This window comes from Cynocephalus volans, chromosome 3 (assembly GCF_027409185.1).
Source record: "Cynocephalus volans isolate mCynVol1 chromosome 3, mCynVol1.pri, whole genome shotgun sequence".
NCBI lineage: Eukaryota > Metazoa > Chordata > Mammalia > Dermoptera > Cynocephalidae > Cynocephalus > Cynocephalus volans.
In genome coordinates this window covers 41,989,410-42,014,269 of record NC_084462.1, presented here as the reverse complement: position 1 = coordinate 42,014,269, position 24,860 = coordinate 41,989,410, and the positions used below count along the sequence as shown (strand labels likewise).

General features: G+C 36.1%; 1 protein-coding gene across 2 annotated transcripts in view; it reads left to right on the top strand.

The window, feature by feature from the left end:
• Positions 1–24,860, top strand: part of TJP1 (tight junction protein 1) — a 252,751-nt gene that overhangs the window by 215,129 nt on the left and 12,762 nt on the right. For both annotated transcript variants that reach the window (XM_063091981.1, XM_063091982.1), the window contains 15 exons: positions 2,828–2,967; positions 3,833–3,938; positions 6,598–6,748; positions 9,101–9,209; positions 10,196–10,415; positions 10,691–10,875; positions 10,975–11,070; positions 14,102–14,184; positions 14,847–15,057; positions 15,355–15,455; positions 18,506–18,856; positions 19,188–19,427; positions 20,090–20,962; positions 21,111–21,208; positions 22,381–22,608. In XM_063091981.1, coding sequence (XP_062948051.1) covers positions 2,828–2,967; positions 3,833–3,938; positions 6,598–6,748; positions 9,101–9,209; positions 10,196–10,415; positions 10,691–10,875; positions 10,975–11,070; positions 14,102–14,184; positions 14,847–15,057; positions 15,355–15,455; positions 18,506–18,856; positions 19,188–19,427; positions 20,090–20,962; positions 21,111–21,208; positions 22,381–22,608 — 3,192 coding nt within the window. The remainder of the gene's footprint in view (positions 1–2,827; positions 2,968–3,832; positions 3,939–6,597; positions 6,749–9,100; positions 9,210–10,195; positions 10,416–10,690; positions 10,876–10,974; positions 11,071–14,101; positions 14,185–14,846; positions 15,058–15,354; positions 15,456–18,505; positions 18,857–19,187; positions 19,428–20,089; positions 20,963–21,110; positions 21,209–22,380; positions 22,609–24,860) is intronic.

Here is a 24,860-nt window from a genome sequence, read left to right as displayed (position 1 = left end):
TCAGGGTGAATAACATTAGTTTTGGCAGGTATCACATTCTCATTTTGGTGTAAATACACTCAGCATTTCACTATTTAATAGGATGCTTGTTGTTGGTTTTAGAAAATGGTCTCTTTCATAATTATTTTGCCTGTTTCTTTGCTTTATTTATGGTTTTTATATGACTGCTGAATTTTCTCAAGTGCCTGTTTGATACTAACTTTTTTTTCTGTAATATTTGGATGTAATAATGAGTTATGTCGATAGATTCCTAATGTTGAACTGGCCTTGCACTCTTGAATAATCCTATAAATAATCTTCTTGAAAGAAAGTGAGCTGAGATGCCAGGTACCATTCAAGCTTTATTAAAGAAGGAAATCTGCTGGGCTATACTCAAAATGGAGGACAGCCCTGGGCTGCCCTGAAAATGGGGGAGAGTACTAGGTGTGGGTTTGGTAGAGCTTATATAGTGTGCCAAGGGCTGGCTGATACTATCAAGGAGGGTCACTATGCTAATGTGGATTGGGGTGGAAAACTGCGTCCTTGCAGAAGCAAAAGGGGTTTCTGTTTAAGTCAGGAGGCGTCTAGTAAAGGGAAACAGGGAGGGGCTTGATGATGGAGTAGAAGACAAGGCCGGTGGCTGTTTTGTGCTGGTGCTTAATTGTGTGCACAATGGCGCTAGTCACGTCCAAAATCCATCACTTCTAATATGCCGCTATATTCCCTTAGCTAGTATTTTATTTAGAATTTTTTTTCTTTCATTCTTAATGAAAAATATCTATTGTTTTCTCTCTGTACTGTCATCAAGGTTTGGGTGTTAAGGTTCTGCTAGCCTCAGATTGAATTGCTGATCACTAGAATATTAATAATTATTGAAAATGTGTACATGGGGTTTTGTGATACTGTTTTCTGTATTACTATGTACGTTTGGAAATAAAGTTTTTAAAAATTAGAGAGCTTTTTATATTTTTCTATGGTCTAGGGTAATTAAAGAAACAAATTGTTTTTCAGAGGTTGACAAAACTCAGCTGTAAAACCATATATACCTGATAACTTTTAAAATTATAGATCTTGATTTTATCTTTATGTCCAAGTTATATTTATTGGCCTCTTTTTTAAACAAATATATTGGTTCAATTTTTATAATTTATATTTTGGGGGTAATTGATGGACATTTAGTTTTTGTTATTAAAACTGATATCAGAATGAATATTCTTATAAATGTCTTCTTGGGCACATATGTTAGTATTTCACTTGGATAAACATAGAAGCAAAATTACAGGGTATGACGTATTTTCATTTTTGTTTTGATAAGTAACTTCCATTTTACCCTCAGAGATTTATACACTTTTTTTTTTTTTTTTTAACCATCATTATATGTCTCTTTCCATGTCCTTCTCTATAGTTGATGTTATCACGTGAATACTCTCATGGGCAATAAGATAATTTGTAGTTATTTTAATTTGCATTTCCCAGTTAGTAGTGAGGTTGAACATGTTTACATGTTTATTATCTATTTGTATGTCCTTTGTGGTAAATTGCTTTAGCATTTCTTCATTTTTCTCTTGAGTTGTCCAACTGATTTATAGATCTATATTTCTTTATTTGACAGGGGTGGGTGGCAGGGCTGCTGGCTGGTACAGGGATCTGAACTTTTGACCATATGTTACGACACTGCTCTAACCATCTGAGCTAACTGGCCAGCCTATTTTTCTATATACCAAATTCTTATAAATGTTGTTAGGTTGATAGATAGTCTTAATATTGAAGTCTTACAATTTGTTTGGTCAAACTATATGAAATTGCTAATATTCAGCTGTTTTTCAACCAAAAAAACCTATCTTATTTGGTTCAACTCAATACATATATTCTTCACAATATTAGTCTGTTTCTGTTGCTTATAAATTACCAAAACTGGGTAATTTATAAGAAAATGAAATTAATTTCTTAGAGTTGGAAGACTGGGAATTCTGCAGTCCAGGGGGCTCACCTGGGGAGGGCCTTGTTCTGGGTGGTTACTCTCTACAGTGACACAGGGCATCACATGGAGGTTGGCTAAAAAAAGAGAGATCTAACCTCCTCACTTACTCTCCTTTGAAAGCCATCAGAACCATGCCCATTACCACCCATTAAACCATCACCTTATTACTCCATCAACGGATCAATCCATTGAGGAGGGTACAGTCCTCATAATCACTTCTTCAAGGCCCCACCTTTTAAATACCACAATAGAATCTTCCACCCTCTTAACACTGTTACAGTGGGGATTAAGTTTCCTACACACGAACCTTTGGGGGACACATTCAACCCATTGCACCCAGTTATTTGCATGTCTTTTAACTTCGTTTATTTTTTGTAATTACTTTTGTTGATATGCTGTGGCTTTTGTGTATTGAGTCTTTTTTTAAAAAAGGCCTTGCCTTTTCTATTCTTAATCATATAAATGTTTAAAATTTTTTTGCTTAGGACTTTATTTCGTCTGAAATCAATTTATTTTTGTCATTGATATGCATAGGGATATATTTTTTCTGAATTTGCGGACAGTTGTCCCACTACCATTTATTAAATAGTATCTTCTTTTCCAGCAGTTTTGGAATGCTACTTTTGTAATGTATTTTGCTACTGTGGATATATTTCTCCATTTCAGTTTTGTTACATTCATCTATTCATCTGTTTCTATGGTAATGCTACTCTTAATTACAATGTTTTCATAATATTTTGGTAACTGTTACAGCAAGTCTCTTGTCATTGTTTTTTGAAGTTGTCTTGCCTCTTCTTATACTGTTCTCTTATAATGATTTTCAGAATCATCCTTATGCTCCTAATTTTTTATTTTAATAATGTATAGTCTCCGGAGCAGAGAGGAAGAGAGAATTTCTAAACCTGGGGCTATCTCAACTCCTGTAAAGCATACAGATGATCACACACCTAAAACAGTGGAAGAAGTTACAGTTGAAAGAAATGAGAAACAAACACCTACTCTTCCAGGTAAGCTTAACAAAATAGTAAGTTTATAAAACATTTGCATTCAGACAAAAGTAATTATCAGGATTTACAGAAGATTTTAAAGATGCAGTTATTATTATTACCCATGTGTGAATTTTTCTGTATATGACTTCCAGCATTTTCTTTATGGATAGGAGATTGGCATGGATTAGTAGCCTTTTATGAATGTTTTTATTTCCTAGATAGAAAATATTCATGATTTACAGCTACTTGCAGTTAGCAAGGTTGTTCTCCAAACCTCTCATTAAAGAAAAACATCAGATTGGCTTTAAGTTTTTAAAAACAAAAGTTAATTTACTTAATGTGTTTTCAAATATATCTTATAAAGCTGTATATGAGGACCAGACATAAAAATCTGCAAGGTTCTAAGATCGGTTGCCCAAAAGGCTTGGAGCTTTTGTTTCTAATGTGTCTCATTTCCTTCTCTCAAGTCTTCTGTGTTGCTCTGCTTGGTTGGTGGCAGGAATATGGATATTTAAGAACAAATTTTACCATAATGAGGAAAGGCGGCTACTTTAGGACAGTCTTAAAGAGAAATATGTGGTTCTTAAATCTATTCTTTCCTAGAGAATACATTTTTCAAACCCTAACAGTTGGAACTGTGGAAAGCACAAGTGGTCATGTAACATGCATACTTGTTATAAAGACTTCAGAATTTATAACTTAAAATGTACTCTAATACATGTAATATGTATGTTCATTTTCAGGTTTTCCAAACTTATTTTTGCTGATGAATCATATACATTTTGTAGGCTTTTTATTGTTTGGCTATTCACTGGTTGCTTACATAATTGTTCCATGTTTTTATAAAGTAAGTCCTGCACAATTTAAATTTTCTTTCTCTTAGAACCAAAGCCTGTGTATGCCCAAGTTGGACAACCAGATGTGGATTTACCTGTCAGTCCATCTGATGGTGTCCTACCTAATTCAACTCATGAAGATGGGATTCTTCGGTAAAGCAACTTTGAAGTTGTATTGTCTTCTTTATCCATTGTTAAGCATATTTAGAGTGAGAATTTAATTGCAAACCATATTGCATATACTTTTTAAAATAGTATATACCACTGTGGTTAATTTCTTTCTTTTTTTATTTAACAGTCTATGATAGAGTCAGTTAGAGATTAGAGAATAATGAAAGAAACTTTTTGGACGTTTTCTTTCTCACCACTGTCTCCTACCTAGTTTTTAGGTCAGGAACTACAAAAGTAAAAAATTGTTTTCTATTCAGACATCAGAATTTCTGCAAGCTTTCTAAGGCCTAGCATTTAAAGAAAGGAGAAAAAAAAAATCAGTGTTTCTCAATCTCAGCATTATTGACATTTTAGGCCAGGTAATTGTTTATTGTGGAGTGGGGAGCTGTCCTGTATATTGTGGCATGTTTAGCAGCATCTTGGTCACTAGATGCCAATAGCACTCCCCCAATTTTGACAACCACAAATGTCTCCATACATTGCCAAAAGTTTCCTGGGGGCACAATCACCCATTTGAGAACCTGTTCTACATTAGTTAGCAACTCAAAAGTAAGTTTTTGATAATCCCACACGTTTTATTACTTTATATTTTATACTTGGTGGAATTAAGATGAAAATTTTGTAAGCACATTTCAAACTGTCGTGGTCATCAAAATTAGATTTTTGTTTCCTGTGTAGTAAAAGGGAAATGATATGAATAATTGAAAACTAGCAGATTTTTAAAGTGAATTAGATCTAGACCTCCTTGTTCTCATTTATTTTCTCTGCTGCAGAAAATTGGGTTGTTACTTGAAGACCCAGCTAGGCAGAGGGAAATAGTTCGTACATTTTTAGTGCTAGGTAATTGATAACTCAAACTTTTATAAGTTGTAATGGCATTGTCCCCTTCTTTTTCCTTTCTTGGGAATTGCTTGAAAATTTTTACGTCTTTAAGATTTAGGAAACTTTAAGGATAAGATTCCAGAGGGCTCCTTCCCTGGGAGAGCCCTACAGAACAAATACCAAAGAGGGTTTGAGGATGTGGGTGAGATTAGTAGCTGAGCCAGGAAAGATTTTTTTTTTTATTCAAATCCAGTGGATGGATGTGAGGCATAAGTAGTGGGTCTACTTTTTGTTATTGCAAGTACAGTAGTCGATATTATGCAGATAGGGCAAAGTATAAAGTCACTTACCTAGGGCATATGACACTGTGAGATTTGGCCTGAAGCTGTCCTCTAACAGTGGTTTTCAAAATCCAGGTGTTGCTAGATGGTGCAGACTACATTCAATTCTTTTTACTTTTTGAAGCACACTAGATTGGTCAGGGTTAGATGATGATTTCCAAGGACCTGGAGTCTTAAGGACTTTGAGGAAATGTTTAAAGAGCTTTCTGTATAGTTCGTTCTGTATAGTTATATAGAGGAGTCTATGAGAATGCTTTTGACTTGGTTGGAAAAGTAACATATCACCACAGCAAGGGACTCAGACCATCCATGATAAAGCTGGTACGTAGTTTCAGGGAGGGATCAAGGATGCCAGCATTCCTGGCAGCAAGAGACCTCATCTAACCTACAGGTTCTTTATATCTAGCTAACGTTAGTTCCGGGTCAGGAAACCAGGTTAAAGGTGAATACCTTGTAAGTTAAGACAGTCTTTAGATAGTTGGTTTAAAAGTACTAGAAATCTCTCCTGTTTAACTCATTGATTGATTGATTGATTGATTTGGTTTGGGGCTTTTTAAAGTTATTTTCTGTAAGTTTCTAATAATTTGGTTATTATTACTTAGTGAATTAAGAGGAAAGGGACTTTTTCTTTCAGAATAGGTAAAACATTGTGTCTTGGCCGGGAATGTGGGGGTAGTTATGGAAACCTAGAAGGGAAATATAAAGGGTAATGTGTAATTATGATCTGTTTCTGCCCAGCCATTCTTCTAAGGCATCCTTCAGTATTTTAACTGTGTCACAAGGTTTCAGCACTACAGTCATGATAGAGGGATATGCGTGTCTTATTTCCTTCCCATTCTCTCTCTAAGAAGAAAGGGGCAGAGATTGGATATAGGGTAATCCAGAAAGGCTGAATGATAAGATTTTTATTTTAAAATTTAAATGGGCATTAGAGTAAATGAACTCTGTGAACTACTGAAAGAGTCCACCACCTGCAAAGTTTAAAAATCACTGCTGTCTGTTGGATGTAGAGATCATAATACTTAGGGCCTGATTTTGACTCTCTGATATTAGAAATATTAGTCAATTTGTGCTTCACTTTCTACCTCTATAAAATAGGACTTTTCAGTTATTCAGTAGAGATGATATGGTATGAATTGGGGTTGAAGATAGCCATTGGAAATGTACCATATATACCCAAGACTTTGAAATTTGGGAAAACATTATTTTATAAAGTAATTTTATAAGTTAGTTATGTAAAACAGTACTTGTGTATTGTTTGTTTGGATATTTTAAAACTTATTTTGTTAATCAGAAAATAAAATAAAGTGCTATTAAATCTGATTTGAATTCTAACCCTAAATTTTATTCAATAAATTAGTGGTATGTGGGAAGTTTTAGAAATGATGATATTTCATTGAGTATGTTTTTCATTGTTGCAATTTGCTGTAACTTTTCAGCTGCTGCTTAACTCTTTCAAATGAAATATCTTTTAACAGGCCCAGCATGAAATTGGTAAAATTCAGAAAAGGAGATAGTGTGGGTTTACGGCTGGCTGGTGGAAATGATGTCGGAATATTTGTAGCTGGTGTTCTAGAAGATAGCCCTGCAGCCAAAGAAGGGTTAGAGGAAGGTGATCAAATTCTCAGGGTATGTCAGTATGTCAATTTATATGGGTTTGAAAGTAGTTGGATCTCTAGAAAAAAGGCATCAAATACAGCAGATGTACTATTGTAATTAGATTGTAATCTGTGTACAATTTCGTGAACCAGCTAAACTTTCAAATTAAGAATCCATCAGGTCTAGCTCCTGCTCGACTTGTCACTTCTCACTGCTTATACTTGGTCTTGTGTACCGCTGTGTTACATGCTACTGCTCAGTGTGATGTTTCATTTGAGTCATTGGTGATGATATAACCTACAAGAAAATAAGTCTTAGATCACTATAATACCTACAGGGTAGTCTTTTAAAAGTTCAACTAAACATTCAGACTGGCAAGACTCTGCCATGTGCCACAACTTACCAGCAAGCAACACCAGGTGTTCCTCTCCCATGGGAGTAGTTTTTGAAGCAGTCCACACAGCCTCTGGGACCTTCTTCACCCGAGATAATGGCTCAGCACATGGAGATGGAATGTACATCAGGCAAATACGTAAGCTGTCTGGGCTTTGAAGCTTCATACCCCACAAGGGACAGGATCAGTTGCAAAAGTCAGAAGAGCTTGGGTTAGATGCAGTCTACCAGTGGGGTCTTTTTTTTTTTTTTTTTTGCCATAAGCAGTATTGCCGAGTAACAGAATAAATACTATTTACATCTTACTTCTTACTTACTTACATCTTATCTTCTCTTCTTAAAATATCCAAACACCCATTAAATTTGTGGTAGAAAGACTTTGTCATATTTTAATCAGAAGATTAAGTCTATCAGGTGGGAGTTCCTGCATTTACTCTGCCTCTCAGAGTGTCTTTGCCACCACCTCTGTTCTGGTCTATTTCTGCACTCAGCCCGCCTCCTCCCTATGTCTTGAATTCAGACTTCTTTCTGCTTCAAAATCTTGCAATTTGTTCTTTTTTTTGTTTGTTTTCTTTCTCTCTTCTGTAGTTCATCAATCTTCCACTGTCTTATTTCTCTCCTTTCTCTGTTAAACTTATTGAAGGTGTGCTTGAGTCCCTTCCCTGCGTTCTTTTCAGTCCTTGTGGTCATGTAGTTTTACAGTCTGGCTTCCACCTTAACCACTACTGAATCCCAATTTTCATAAGCCATCATTGACCTAATGTCAACCTCAACCTTCATTTTCCTTTATTTTTTAGCACTGTTTTGACTGACTTAAATATATCCTTCTTGAAGTGTTTTCTTCCTTGAATTCCATAACACTGCCATTCTGGTACTCCTGTAACCTTTTTTGTTCTTTTCCTACCTTCTTCACTGATTCTTCTAAAACTTGAGGAATGTCAGTAGCTCCTTGTTCTCTCTTGCTACACGGTCTCTATCTCAGGTTTGGTTGTTCAAGTGAGCAGCTCATAATCTGAATCTTTTCACTCAGCAATTTCCTGAGCCCCTTCAGACATTTTCATCTGGTGTCCTCCTCCTTTCACTTCAAACTCAGCATGTCAGAAGGTCAAGGTGTCATCCCCAACTTACTGATTTCTATCTGACATTGTATTGCAATTCTTCTGCTATGTTTACATTCTTCTCAATCCAGTTAAATAAAAAACATATCAGCACAACATGTGTAATGATGTTCACTATACAAAGGAAATTAAACAGATCTATTCTCATACACCTCATATCCTGTTTTGAAGTAAACAGGGTATACGTTATTTTTTAATTGTTCCTTAATTAGTTCATTTTTGTTTTGTATTGTAAAAGTAGTACATGTTTGTTTAATTTGAAAACTTTCTAAAACATGGAAAGAAGAAAATCCACCTGTAGTCCTGCACATAGTCACTAGTGATATTTCGATAAGTTTCATTTCAACACTTAAGAGCTTCTGATATAAGTGAATATTGACTTGGTGTAGACATTGAACCTACATTACACAGATGCTGTTTCACGGATGCCACAATGCATATTATCTTTTTTTAAAATCCCATTTTCTTTTCATTTCTTTTTCAGTGCCCAGTAAAAAATAGGGCTGTATTGTCCATTCACAGAATTTATAATTTAAAATTTTAAAGCCAGATTTTATAATAATAATAAATATTTGGAATTGGAAATTCCTTTTTTTGGTTTAAATTGGTTAGATTTTGTAATAGATGTTCTTTAATGTCAGAATACATTATGACTGTTCTTTAAGTGAATTTATGCCTTTACTTACTTTATTTACTTGGTTTCTGCTTATTGTAAATTAAAGCATGTTCTTTTCTCCAAAGTAAAGTAAATTTCTCCCTCTTAAAGATGATATTTTTAAATATGGTGGACTCTCTTGTTTCTTGTGTAAATAAATGTTTTTATATTCTTAAAAGCCAGCCAAGAGTAATTTATGAAATCTTATTTTAATAGGTAAACAATGTAGATTTCACAAATATTATAAGAGAAGAGGCTGTGCTTTTCCTTCTCGACCTTCCTAAAGGAGAAGAAGTGACCATCTTGGCTCAGAAGAAGAAGGATGGTGAGATACTGTCAATATGAAGAAAATAAACCTGTAGGAGTTTGAGGATTTAAGTAGGGATTTATTCTGTTTTTTAAAATAAATCACTCTAAGTTGAATGGTGGGTGAATTTGTTAATCTCAGAGAGAGTTAATTTTATTTAGGGGCACAGAATCTTACACTACGTTCATTAGCAGAGCATAATTAATAGGACCAACATTTATGGCATTTTAATTTTAAGTAAAATGCCATCCAACCCTTTATAAGTCATAGAAAAATTCTATTTGTTGATTAGCCATCAGAACAATACAAAATATGGGCAGCTTCCAGATTTTGTTCTGATGTTTTCTAAGCAATATACTCAGATGTTTCATAGCATTAATTCAAGAGGATACCTGATTTTCTCTGTGGTGAAGCAGATACACTTTTCATTTAGAACAGAGCTTCTCAACTTAGACACTATCGACATTTTGGGCCAAATAATTCTATGATTTAGGGGCTGTCCTGTGTGTTGCACAATGTTTAGGAGCATTCCTAGCCTCCAGCCACTAGGTGAGATGATATTAGCACACACCCTCTTCTCCCTTCAGCACACACAGTTGCAGCAATCAGAAATGTCTCCAGATATTGGCAAATGTCCCCAGAGAGGATGGGGGGCAAAATTGCCCTCATTTGAGAACCACTAATTTAGAATATGGGAATGTCTATAATGTTTGCAGATAACTCAGTAGAAACTAGCAAGTGTGTGGCTTTGGACAAGTTACTTGATCTGTTTCTGTATCAGGTTCCTCATCTGCAAAGTGGAGGTACTAAGAGTTCCCATTTTATGAGATAATGGTGATGAGTACAAGAGATAAAATAGTATGATAACTGACACATAGTAAGAATTCAGCATTTGTCGAATACTGTTGTTGTTAATATTGTCAGCAGCATCTTCTCATAATATATTCAGATTAATTTCTTATTCCTCTAAGTGTTAATAACGTGTTTGCTTTGATTCCTTTTAGTCTATCGTCGCATCGTAGAATCAGATGTAGGAGATTCTTTCTATATTAGAACTCATTTTGAATATGAAAAGGAATCTCCCTATGGACTTAGTTTTAACAAAGGAGAGGTGTTCCGTGTCGTGGATACCTTGTACAATGGAAAACTGGGCTCTTGGCTTGCTATTCGAATTGGCAAAAATCATAAGGAGGTAGAACGAGGCATCATTCCTAATAAGAACAGGTATGAATGTTTGGATATTTCTCATAGAATGAATTAAGTAAATGATGATAGAAGATTTCATTCCCACTGGGAAATTTTGGTAATGTAAAGAATTATTTTTTATTGTATTCACCATATCCATAGTTGACTTAGTTGTACAAACTACTTGTTATTTTATTTTTAACCATTAAGATTTAAACTGCATGTGAACTTCTGTACAGTATTTTGATATTTCACTTCATTGTGGGTCTTTCTCCCTTCTGTTTTTTAAATACCCTTATTATTATCTTGTGTAGAGCTGAGCAATTAGCCAGTGTACAGTACACACTTCCAAAAACAGCAGGAGGAGACCGTGCTGACTTCTGGAGATTCCGAGGTCTTCGCAGTTCCAAGAGAAATCTTCGAAAAAGCAGAGAGGATTTGTCAGCTCAGCCGGTTCAGACAAAGTTTCCAGCTTATGAAAGGGTTGTTCTTCGAGAAGGTAGTGTATTTTCTATAGACTAACCTAATGTCCTTTAATGTAGTATTTAAGAAAGAAAAAGTATAAACTATGCTGTTTTTCATTTGACTTTCTCCCCAGCTGGATTTCTGAGGCCTGTAACCATCTTTGGACCAATAGCTGATGTTGCCAGAGAAAAGCTGGCAAGAGAAGAACCAGATATTTACCAGATTGCAAGTAAGTAGACTGAAGGCTGACTTAACATAAGGTTTAGTTAGGGTGTTTCTTTACCGGTTACTCCTCTAAAAGGATAAGTCCAGTCCATTTACTTAATAAAAATAAAACTTTTTGTAAGTGACAAATTGTAGTTTACCCCATTCTTTTAATTTGGAAGGAGACACTGAGTGAAGTGTCCTTGGTCTACCAGTTCTGTTTAATAAGAAGAATCACCATTTACAAAACTCTTGGCTTCCTATGAAAACTGCTTAGCACATGATCGTGTTGGATCCTCACAGTCACATCGTGAGGTGAGAATTAAGATAGCCATGTTAAAGTTGAGCAACCTGAGCCTTATGGTGGTTATGTTTGGGATCATCACCAACCTCTTTAGTCTGAACTTTCCTGATGACAGCCAGCTGATGAGTGACAAAACCAGGCTTTGACTCCAACCCTTTCTAGCTCTGATCCAGTGGTTTTAGTCCTTAAACTAACAGAAAACTCAAATATGTAAAAAGGGTAGTGAAGCATGATTAATGGTATCAGCTATTGAAGACAGTAAGGTCGTATTAAGTGTAAATAAATATTGAGGCTGCAGTGCTTTATATGCCTAGTAGATTTTGCTTACAGATCCTTTGTTTCATTAGTTTAGGTGTTATGGTAATTTAAATATACACACTTAGTTATGACCACTTTGGCTTGCTTTAAATTATATGTAAAAGCTGAAGCTATGTTTTTCTAATTACAAAAATATTCTCTATTTGGAAAAGTTAGAAACTTAATTTTGACATGTATCATCACCACCCTAAATTTTACCCCATTGTATTTTTTCCCACCATTTGTAAGGATGTTTTTGCAAAGTTTTATTTATAGTGTTTAGAAAAGTTTATATCCTGTTTTCCTTCTTAGTAAATAATGGCATATTTTCATTTTATTTTCTCTCCTGCAGTCAGTTTGTAGTTTGATTAGCCTTTCTTTTGTTTAGTTTGTTTCAAATTCATATTTTACTATTACAAAGGATGTAGAAATCTGTCCATATTTGGTTTGCTTGTTTATGCTCTACCTTGTTTCCCAAAGGATTTAAATCCTCAAGAATATGGCTTTTTCCATATTTATGATGATTTTCTTAGACCAAATTCCACAAGATAGGAAGGAACATTTTCTGGCTGTCGATATGTGTAATTGTTACTGCTTTCCAGAGGGTTGTGCTGGGTTTTTCTTGTTGTTCCCAGCGGCACTATATGAGACTCTCATTAACACTTTAAAAGTACATAGTGCTAATTTAAAAAACCAGAACATCGCCTTTTTTTTAATACTGCTTTTCATTTGGCTGCTGATGAAGTCAAATGAGAATATTTATTTTCTAAAAATCAGAAGATTTTTCAGACAGATCACAATAAAATTTGAGCAAGTTAGAAAATGTTTGTTTCTGTTTCCCTACTCAGTTTAAGTTTTTTCAGAAGAGGTCTTTTTTGGTCATTGTTTGTAGATAACACTTCATGTGAAGAAATTGTTGGTGGCACCACTTATAACCAAATTCAGAATTTTTAAAGTGAGGAAAAGCAAGTGTGAAGACTTACAGAGCTCCACCTTCAGGGGTAGTAGATCAGTTTAATTGGGTTTCCTCCACAATCAGGCTATTATAAAAGGGATTCAGGTAGCTTAGTTATGTATCCTCTTTGAATCTAATGAGAGTCTTTTGAGTTGAGGAGTTAGTAGAATTTTCTTCAACCAAAACTCCCAGTTGATTTCTCTCCTTAATTCTCCTTATGTCTACCCCTTTTGAAATTCTGCCCTGCTTGCCCATGGAACTTTGTCTCATGGTAGTCTCATTCTGAAATCGTTCACCTTGTCTCTCAGTGTGTCTTGTCCTTTCAGTCTATGCCTTTATCTGATCTGAAACACCAGAGCTCTTCCCTTCCTTTCAAACTTTCCTTGTTACCAGAGACACAAACATTGCTGTATCTTTTTAGTGAAGAACTTCGCGTAAACTGGGCTTCTGAGATTGTAGGTTGGAAACCAGCCCCATGCTGAATTTGGCATATTTTACACCAGTGGAGGACAGGTTGCTAGGATGAAGCCATAGATTATCTACCCTATTACTGCTGAACAGCCTTCCCTGCCCCCAGGTTCCCCTTCTGCTGATGTAACAAGGTCTCTAACTCAGAGCTCCCTTGGCAATCTGCTATAGTGTTGTCACTGATGGCTTATGGACATGCCGAGATACTGATCTCCTCAGCCCACAGTGGTTGGATGGGGCTCTGCAGTTTATCTCAGTGTCCCATACAAATGATAGCATTTTCTGTGTATGTCGCAATGTGAGAAAGGTTGGGAAGTAATACCATGGTGAGCCATATTGGAGCCTCAGGCAAAAGAAAAAATGTACATCTCTAGATCATGTTCATGAATTTTTTAATGGCTAATTTTTTTCCAACATTAAAACGGTTGGAAAAATATTGGAAAAAAATGAAAAGTATGCATATTAGAATTCACATTATTTTAAGTTTAAATATTTTATTTATACCAAACACAGAATTCATTATAATTTTACTTTCCTGGATTTAATCAGAGCAAGCTCATGAACACCATTTTAAGAATCTTCTTTATCTCATTTTCAGTGGAGAGACTTGCTATATTTGACAATTATTTTGACCAAGTAATAGTCTTAAATAATTTTTACTCGTTTCACTTACTGATTGATTCTATTTAAAAATTTGATATGTTGATTGTGGATTTTTTTTTTTTTTGTATTAATTTGGATTTTTTTTTCTTTTCTTTCTTTCTTTTTTTTAATACTGCGTCAAAATAGCCATGTCTGGAGACAGTTTTGGTTGTCACAAAGGGTGACAGGATTAGGGAAGGCAGATGTTGGCTGCTGCTGACCTCTAGTGGGAAGACTCTAGAAATGCTGCTCAACAGGCCCCATGCACAAGATAGCAGCTACAACAAAGTATTATCCAGCCCATCATGTCAGTATTACCCAGTAGTTAAGAAACTCTGTTCTAACCAATGGAAATTTGATGTTTTGTTTTTGTCTTGATTTCATGAATAGAAAGTGAACCACGAGATGCTGGAACTGACCAACGTAGCTCTGGCATTATTCGCCTTCATACGATAAAGCAAATAATAGATCAAGTAAGTTATTAAAAGTTTACTTATTTCATAAGCTGTGATTGTGTTTTTGAGTAGGATGGTATTTGGTTAACTTGAAAGTAGAAGGTAGGTTTTCTACGATTATTACTGATATACCATAAGAAAATTAAATCCTAACTAAAAGGCATTTTAATTTTAATAATCACTTTCAAAAATCCTAACTAAAAGGCATTTTAATTTTAATAATCACTTTCAAGGAAATAGTTATTACAGACATCAAAAGGTGATTATTCATTACTACAAAAAAAGCATATGCTGTTTTGATGTAATTAACAGACTTTTTATATTACATCAGTACAATTTAAGTTGCATTTTGATATTTATATGCATAGGGAATGTCAGGAGCATTAAATTCTTATACTCATTTTCACTCTAAGTGAACAGAGTCACTGTCAGCTTGCCAGTATTAGGGCCAAGTCTTAAAAGTGAATTGTTAAAGAAGGCTTTTTTTTTTTTAAATGGGCTAGAAATTGTATTGTTAACTTCTGATTACAAATTTTTTAGCATGTGCTCTTGAGACATATTGGAACACAACTAAAAGTTCATTACTATTGAAATGTAGTATAGGCTTTGATTTTTCCCGAAAGGGATGATTCTTAAGTAAGGATTTGTATCTTTGTGTATGCTTTTCTTTCTGTCTCTAGGACAAGCATGCTTTATTAGATGTGACGCCAAATGCAGTTGATCGTCTTAATTATGCCCAGTGGTATCCAATTGTTGTATTCCTTAACCCTGATTCTAAACAAGGTGTGAAAACAATGAGAATGAGGTTATGTCCAGAATCTCGGAAAAGTGCCAGGAAATTATACGAGAGGTCTCATAAACTTCGTAAAAATAATCACCATCTTTTTACAAGTGAGTATTTTAAAGCCTTCTTTTAGCTTAAAATATCTGGGCAACAATATGTGAGAATGTTGTGTTGTTCAAATACTAAAACTTAGATGACCTTTGCTTGGAAAGCTCCCTGTTGTGTTAACAGCTGCTGCTTGGTGGAAAGAAAATGTACAGTGCCAAAATAGACATTTCAAATATTTATATCCTCAAATACCATCTTTTCAATAATGATGACTGATCTTTATGCAGGATTGAATGAATTCCCCTCATTTTTGGCAGTGTTCTGACCATAAAACTACATTGTTAATTTATTTTCAGCTACAATTAATTTAAATTCAATGAATGATGGCTGGTATGGTGCACTGAAAGAAGCAATTCAGCAACAACAGAACCAGCTGGTATGGGTTTCTGAGGGAAAGGTAAGAAATTTCCCGTTACTTTTTGACCAGTTCAATAAATTATATAACTAATCAATCAGAGACTCTTTTGAGTTATCATTGTTTTTTTAATTGGATGAACGTATTAGAGTATTTTGGGGGAAATTACCTTTTGGTTTTTATAATTTCTGTGTATGGGTTATGAAAGTTTTTTCAGTAGTAGGAGATTCTTTAATTTTCCTACCTATTGAATTATTACTCCAATGGGATTCTCTCTTAAAGAATTTTCAAATTATAATGAAAAGCAGGTTGAGTTCTAACTCTGCCCCTATCTGATTGAGGAATGACAACTTTGATCCTAGTTTCAGTTTTTTCCTCTGGAAATGAGAGGATTTGGGTGGCCTAGATGAGTGCGTCCTCCAGAGCTGTCTTCAGCACACTTGGTTCAGGACCTGCTCTGAGAGTAAAGGCACTCTGAAGGCAAGCAGTGGGTGGGAAGTGCTGCAAAACTGGTCCCCTCAGGGAGCATCACAGTAGCCACTGGCATATTAAAGGCTCTGAGAAGTTTGTAAGTGGAAAAGCCTACTTTGTTTAAGCATTTCTTCACATTTCTACCTAGGGTATTCTTTTGTTTTTTGTTTGGTACCTGTTAACATTCTTAGAAAATACTGGGAAATAATGAACAAGTGGCCTTCTTTGAAATAAGTACTTTCTGTTGTCAGTCTTTCTGGTTTTATAGAATCGTTGATGGGAAAGGTCTGTTTATTTTGTTTGGGGAATTAATCGTTTTCTCAAAGTACACCACTGAAGGAAACTTTGTTTTTAATGTCTTTTATGTTCTTCAGATTGGTGCAATATTAATAAGTTTTGGTTGTTAGGGAAGATTGAGACTATCTCTGGTTTTTTATTTTGTTTCTTGTATTTCCTTGTTGGTTTGGTTTTTGTTGTGTTTTGCCCTTGCATGGCCCCTACTTTCCTCTGCCTGGCTGTGGCTACAGATGCTCTGGCAGTGCATGCTGCATGCTTAGGACCACCGTGCCCCTTATCCAGAAACACACAGCCTCTGCAAGAAGAGATGGCAAACGTTTACATCTGGAGGTAGTGTCTGCTGTTCTCACCTGTAGTAATGCATCAGAACCATGGTTTCTCTCATCGTGTACCAATTTGGGGGATGAACCATGCATATGAGATCATAAGACCACTCTAAATAATTTACATGTCAGCTGGAACACTTGATAGGAAAATCAAGGTGGAAAAAAACACTACATCACTTTCTAGCAACACAGTATTACTAACTTTTACTTTTGTGGCATTTGATAAAAAAAGATTGTGGCTTTCTTCATAGGCAAGGAAAAATAAGTCATTTATTATTAAGACAGATTGACAAATTTTGTAAATCAGAAAAAGTTGTTACTACATAAATCAAGCTTGATTTATCTCCTTGCCCCCTTCCACTCAAGTATATTTTTGATCAGAATAGATAGATTCTTAAACTAAAACCACTTCATTTCACATTGACTTTCCTGAACTAAGAACTTTGACCTAATTGCTAAGAATAGTTCTTTTTTTGCAAGATCTGACAATCTTGTTTATTCCCTACTAAACCAAGAAAAGTGATTCTGAGGCTTTCTTAACATGTAGACATATTTCCTGGTTCAGAGCAACTCATAGTTCTTGCTCATTTCTGCATTTTAAACCAGCAGCAAAAGCTAAGTAGATTGGTGGGTTCCAAGTTACTCTTCCCCAGGCCTTAAATATTTTCCTGGCTGGCTACTGGGTTATAGTCTTCCAGAATCCTGGCAAGTTAAAGATTAGAGTGGATAGCAAGACTATTTCTCTTCTACAGCAGTCGTTACAGAGTTTAGAAGCCATTGAGACTTCAACCAGAGAGATTCTGCTCTAATGGGGCAGAGCCTTGGGATTCTCACTCTTCCCAGACTGGCAGGTGCTCTGTTGAAAACCAGAGTGTTAGGGAGGCCTGATATGCCCCTCTTATCATGAAGACAGTGCTCAGGGTCACACTCTAACAGTGCCCAGCATAGGTCTTCATGGAAAGCTCCATTCAGGCAGCTCAGCTCCCAAGACCATGTTCTACGTACAGCAGACCTGCAGAGCCACACCAAGCCTGCTAGTTAATAGCAGTGCATCTTCTGGGCAAACAAGAGCTTTATGTTTGTCCTTCAGTCCATGCTGAAATAGAAGAAATATTTTCTGATACCTGTATTCTGGATTCTTCAGCTTTCATGACTAACTGGTCACATGTCTAGGCAAGATCTTTAGGAACTATTCTGTTTAGTCCAGTATTAGTTTCAAATTAGTATACAGTGACAATCTGTTGATTGCAACTCTACAGTTCCCTTTCCCTCAAATACTTCTCTCTTTCTGATCTACTGGAAGATAATCAATGTAGACTATTAGAAAGTAACTCAGCTCTTAATTATTTGCAAAAAGAGAAGCATACTACATTCTCACTTGCCATCCATTGGATACTAATTCTGTGAAAAATAATAAAGAAACTAATTTCTTTTTGTAATTTAATGGGGCAATAACCAGTAGGTGATGATTTTCCGTTTTGTTTCATAAAAGCTTTAAGGGCCAAATACCAACTTTTTCTGTAAATTGTTTTCTAAATATAAATATATTAGCTCTTATTCAACTTGAACTGTGGGGTTTATTTTCATAGTATTCTTACGTGGGCTGTTCTGTCGGTGTGTCCTTGTTTCTGTGAGCTTGGTTTGGTAGCATTCTCCCTCTTCGCCTTGCTTTGGGCTGAAAAGCTAGTGACTAGGTTTTATAAACCTGAATAGTGCTAGGGTTCCTTCATTGTCTTCTGGGGCTGGGCCTCGGAGTCCAGCTTTGTCCTGGCTGGCCAGCCAACATTTCATTCATCCAAGCCCTTCAGATCACAAGGGATGTTCTGTGTGTCTGCATGTATGCTTGTACAATCTTCTTCACCTTTCCTCATCAGAAGTTTCAAGAAAAAATGTGATTTCTCCAAAGAACAATACCCTTTTTGTTCTCCCTTGTAAGATAAAGGCCATCTCTTAAAGAACGACTGAATAAAATTTTTAATTTACTTTTATTTGACCCAGGCGGATGGTGCTACAAGTGATGACCTTGATTTGCATGATGATCGTCTGTCCTACCTGTCAGCCCCAGGTAGTGAATATTCAATGTATAGCACGGACAGTAGACACACTTCTGACTATGAAGACACAGATACAGAAGGCGGGGCCTACACTGATCAAGAACTAGATGAAACTCTTAATGATGAGGTTGGGACTCCACCGGAGTCTGCCATTACACGGTCCTCTGAGCCTGTAAGAGAGGACTCCTCTGGAATGCATCATGAAAACCAAACATATCCTCCTTACTCACCACAAGCGCAGCCACAACCAATTCATAGAATAGACTCCCCTGGATTTAAGACAGCCTCTCAACAGGTAAGCAGTAAGCATTCAACGTTTTGTAGTTAGAGGTGCATTATTAAGTTTTAGAGTGTGGTGATTGAGTTAAGAATATATTTTGTCCTTTCTCCAGATTAAGAGTTAATCTTTAATTTCAATTTGAGAGTACCAAGGGCTTAATTCTAAATCTTGTGTGTTCGTCTTACACAGCAATATACTGGATTTTTTGTTTTATTAAATTTCAGACATGAGGTTGCAGTTTTCTTAGAACACTTAACATGTATGTCTACCAATCACTATAAAATTGAAGTGGGAAGTTAGCAGTAAACAGAAACACTATATTTAAAATATTTTAAACACTTCACAGAAAGCAGAAGCCTCATCTCCAGTCCCTTACCTTTCGCCTGAAACAAACCCAGCATCATCAACCTCTGCTGTTAATCATAATGTAAATTTAACTAATGTCAGACTGGAGGAGCCTACCCCAGCTCCTTCCACCTCTTACTCACCACAAGCTGATTCTTTAAGAACACCAAGTACTGAGGCAGCTCACATAATGCTAAGAGACCAAGAACCATCATTGTCGTCGCATGTAGATCCAGCAAAGGTACCTGTGCTGCAGTGTTGCACTAACTTGTTGCTCTCCATCAGTCCAGCCACATGATCAGTTTTGCTTTGTCCTTTGTTTCTTTTGCTTTTTTACTGTGGGCTTATACACCATAGTGCTTTCAAATCAGTACATATCATTTCAGTTTTGTAGTTTGCATGGCTTCCAATGGTGTACTGATTATCTGAAAACAGGCCTTTTGATTGAGATTTGTGCTTAATGTTTTTCTATTTTTATTACTTTTATTTTCGGTTTTCACTGTCTTCCAGAATTCCTTAATATGTAGTTGGAACCTATCATAAACATTTTTATTTTTATATAAATTATGGTGTCCATAAATTTTCTTCATAATTTTTATTTTCAGTGTCAAAATCAAGCAGAATCAATAGCACATAAATTTTCTACTAAATTTAATAATTAATTGTCTTTAACTCACTGTTCATTTAGTACATGCTGAAACATAAAAGCCCCTACCTGCATTATAAAATTTGAGCTTTCACTTAAACTAGCTTTCCTCACTAATTTTGTCTGTCCTGGTGTTAAATGGTAGAACATACCATTTTCACATATTGAATTATAGTTTTAATATTTAATCATAGTCTAATATAGTAGACTAGAATTTAAAACAAGCCTTTGTCCTTACACATGATTTTTTTATACAGGTATACAGAAAGGATCCATATCCTGAAGAAATGATAAGACAGAATCATGTTTTGAAACAGCCAGCTGTTGGTCACCCAGGGCAGAGGCCAGACAAAGAGCCTAATCTGACCTATGAACCCCAACTGTCATACTTAGAGAAACAAACCAGCAGAGACCTTGAGCAGCCCACATACAGATATGACTCCTCAAACTACACAGACCAGTTTTCTCGAACCTATGACCATCGCCTACGGTATGAAGATCGCATCCCTCCTTATGAAGAGCAGTGGTCATATTATGATGACAAACAACCCTACCAACCTCGGTCTTCTTTTGATAATCAGCACCCTCGAGACTTTGACTCCAGACAGCATCCTGATGAGTCCTCAGAACAAGGGTATTTCCCACGTTTTGAAGAGCCAGCCCCTCTGTCTTATGACAGTAGACCACGCTACGAACAGCCACCTAGAACTTCCACCCTACGCCATGAAGAGCAACCAACTTCTGGGTATGATATGCATAGTAGATACAGACCCGAAGCACAGCCCTATCCTTCAGCAGGTCCTAAGACATCTGAGCCGAAGCCGTATTTTGACCAATATCCACGAAGTTATGAGCAAGTACCATCACAGGGACTTACCTCTAAAGCGGGTCATTACGAGCCTCTGCATAGTGCTGCAGTTGTCCCTCCTCTGATATCTTCTTCTCAACATAAGCCCGAAGTTCTGCCTTCAAATACCAAACCACTGCCTCCACCCCCAGCCGTAACTGAAGAAGAGGAAGATCCAGCAATGAAACCGCAGTCTGTGCTCACCAGAGTTAAAATGTTTGAAAACAAAAGATCTGCATCATTGGAGAATAAAAAGGATGTGAATGACACTGCCAGTTTTAAGGTAGATATGTAAATATGTCTTTACTGCCTTTGGTCGATAGGCATGTTAAGTGGAGAGCAGTTCAAAATGCTTCTTAGCTCTCCCCTCCCCTCTTAAGCTACCTCTGTTTTGTAATTATCTTGGGCATGTTTGTCTTATTTTTCTGCAGCCTCCAGAGGTAACATCTAAACCTCCAAGTGCTCCCATCATTGGTCCTAAACCCACTCCTCAGAGTCAATTCAGTGAACATGACAAAACTCTATATAGGTGGGTATGCTTTGTGGTATTTATGGCATAGAAATGACCAGGAATTTGACCCTTTTAAGTCAATGAGAAAGCTTTTTACTGTATTAGCAAAAGAAAGGCGAAAGGGGGGAGAGAATTTCATTTGTCCTTAAATAAAAACTATGAGCTCTCCTAATTATAAAACCATGATCCTAGAGGAAAAAATAAAGAGCTTTATTTTACTGTCTAGCAAATCCTCATTGTACCTTCAGTAAACAAATCTTTTGAAAAGATATTTTTCTAGCAAATAATTAAAATAAAAATTTTAAAGCCCTAACACTTGTATTATGTTTTATAGTTTTAAAAGTGCTTTCAGACATATGAACTCTTAGTTTTCAGGGGTTAGGAAACACACAGATTGGTTAAAATAACTAAAAATCATTTAGTGAGCATTCATAATATGCTTGCCATAGCCCTAAGCACCTCAGCACAATGAGGTAACACTGTTGTTTTCTGCATTCTAAAGACAGGCTCTGAAGCTGAGAGGAATTGAGTAGCTTGTAGGACTTGTTAGAACTGGGAGAGAAACCTGGCCTCGTTATACTGCTAATAAGTGACAGACTGGATTTGAATAGTTTTTCTATCTAACTAATACGTTTTATTTGCCAAATATACATTTGCACTTGTAATAAAGAACAACTACTATCTAACATATTAATTTGTTTAATTACTTTCTTCCCCATCTGCTTTCTTTGCCCTCTAGAATTTTGGACTGTATAGAGCTGTTTGCTCACGTGAGAGTCACTTGTTGATCCTAGATTAAAGTTCTTAAAAATCCTTCTTAAAATTCTTACAAAGTCTGTCACTGTTGCTGACATTGGTGTTTGTACTTTGAGAAGTTCTCCATGTCTTGGTTACATTCCCCTTTTGCTTTCTGATTAACTGCTTCTAACCTGTTCTGTGAGGCCCCTAACCAGGAAAACATTGAGCTTATTAAATTGTGTTTAAGGTTTCCTGAGCCAGAAAAGGGCTGCCTTTTGAGTGTACTCCATGAGGACATGGGATTTGAAATATCCATTTTAACTGTTTGGTCAGCTAGATCCTAAATAATCACAGCAGTCAGTGAAAGGGTCAAGATAAGATTTACATATTTTATATTATTTGTAAAATTAACAAGTAAAAACTTTTTCCATTTGTCATTTTTTGTCTGTCAGAATCCCAGAACCTCAAAAACCTCAACAAAAGCCACCTGAAGATATTGTTCGTTCAAATCATTATGATCCTGAGGAAGATGAAGAATATTATCGAAAACAGCTCTCATACTTTGACCGAAGAAGTTTTGAGAACAAGCCTCCTGCACACATTTCTGCCAGCCATCTTTCAGAGCCTGCCAAGCCAATTCAGTCTCAGAATCAACCAAATTTTTCTAATTATTCTTCAAAGTAAGTTGTTTTACCTAGGTCTTATCTTTTAAAAATAAGACGAAACAAAGGTTCACTTGCAGAAAGTGGTGTTGGTCATGTGAAGTTCAATATATTTTGAAGGAAAGTAGTTAAGTGTATATAATACGATATTTCTGTAGGCTCTAGTGGCTCAGCATTGAACATACTTTCTAGTGCTTGAAAGTGTGTTTGTTTTTTGTTCTTCAACTCTGATATCAGATGTATGGAGTTTTTGCGTTAGAAAAGGTGCTAAAATCAAGGGTTTTGGTGGAAGAGAGAGTAAATTGTGAAGACTGATTTTTTAGGTGAATCGTCAGTCTCTCCACTTCTGTATATACACTTGATTGTTCTTTTTCTTATGTTCTGTTTTTATTTTTTAAATATAAAAACAGTGATGTGAGGGGGATGAACACTGTTGAGGGAAATACTAAAGAGTTGTTGTTTCTTCCCAAAGAGAGAAAGGGTTTGTCTTTTTTTACTGTTGGTGTTTGAGGGGACTTTAGAGATTTCTGGCCCCGTTTTATAGATGAAGAAAAGATCGGGTAAGGTGAAATGACAGAGTAGAGCTGGGACTGAACCCTAAGTTTGTTGACTCCCAGTCTTTTCCTCTTCTGTGCTACTCCCTTCTGTTTACTCATCTTTTGGGTTTTTTGTTGGTTGGTGGTTCACTTTTGTGCCTGCGTGGATTTGTGTCTCCTGCTGGTTCTTCTTCCTTGTTTGAATCCTGACCGATAGAGAATCTGGTAACAAGAGTTGGGTAAAAACCAACACAGGCACAAAACAAAACTGTAAGAACAAAAACACATGTGGATTTGTCAAACAGAATATGTTTACACAATTGTGAGGGCTGGCTAAGCAAGTCCCTGGTCAGAGGACAGGTGGTCAGGAAGGGAAGGTCCAGAGCTGTTAGGGAGTCTCTGAGCTCAGGGTAGGCCCAAGTTCTCTTTCAAAGGGCTCAGCTGAGTAGATCAGGCTCACCCAGTTTATCTCCTTCTGATTAACTTAAAGTCAACTGACTAGAGGCATTACATCTGAAAAATCCCTTCACAGCAGCACCTAGATTAGTGTTTAAATACCTGGGACTGTAGTTTATTCTAGCCAAGTTGACACATCAAAAGCCATCATACATTAGTTTTGTGTCTAAGATTAGAAGCACCTAAATTTTTACATAATTAGATGCTTGGGATTGTTTGAATCTAACTATAATTTGTCATTTACTATTGATTGAAAATTCTTTTAGAATATACTTTAAAATCTCTGACACTAAAAGCCTAATTTTAATTACCACTGTTTTTTCTAAGACATCATTTGAAGTGAAGACTTAACACTTTTTTGACTGTCATCTATTTAAATCTTTAGGTGTACAGAAGAAAGCAGTTTATATGAGATATACAAGTGCAAACTTTGAATGCTACATTGTGGTTGTGTTAAATGCAAATACTGTTTTAAACTAGTGTTGTGAACCTCCCCTTATAAGGTTCACACGTAGCATCTAGATAGTGTCTACTAAGGCAAGCAAGGCACTGAGCTTTAGGAGGGCACCTTTGGTAGGGTGGAAGGGCGTGCTCTTTAGTAATCATTTTTACTTTTGCTGTTAAATACATTCATGCCTATCAGAAGAGGGCCTGTGGTATAGTTTAAGAGATATTTTATTTATCCTTTTACATACTTGGTAAATAGGATACAACATTAAAAGAATACATTTTGGTCTAAAAAGTAAGTTAAAGGTTTTGGCAAGGAATCAAATGAAAAGCATTTTTGGTTTTCTGTTAATTTAGTTTTCCAGAAAGAAGACAATAGCTTATTTGTGACGTATAACTTTCAGACAGGGTCTAGAACACTGCCTAGTATACAGTGGGTTTTCAATAATTATTTATTCAGCAAATGGATCTCAACACAAGGCTCAGTGTACTAGGTGAGTCAGCCACCCAGCTTTTCATTAACAGCTCTGGGAAGAACCACTGTTAGCTGGTCATAGTTTTCACAAGGATCTCTTGCCTTTGAAAGAAATAGGTAATATCTGTCTTTGTGAATTTGCACAAAACTCAGTTCACTGTTAGTGGTGTAGGAGTGAGGAAAGTGTAATTTGGGATGGGTACTAGTATATGTTTCCTTCCTTTGTAATATGAAATTAAAACTCTTCATAGTGGTGTTGCATTTTCCCATATAGGTATTTAATGGTTAGAGAATTGAAAAGGAGAGTAAAGGTCATAGAAGATGACTAAGAGGGAAGTTGTTTCTCTGCCTTCCCC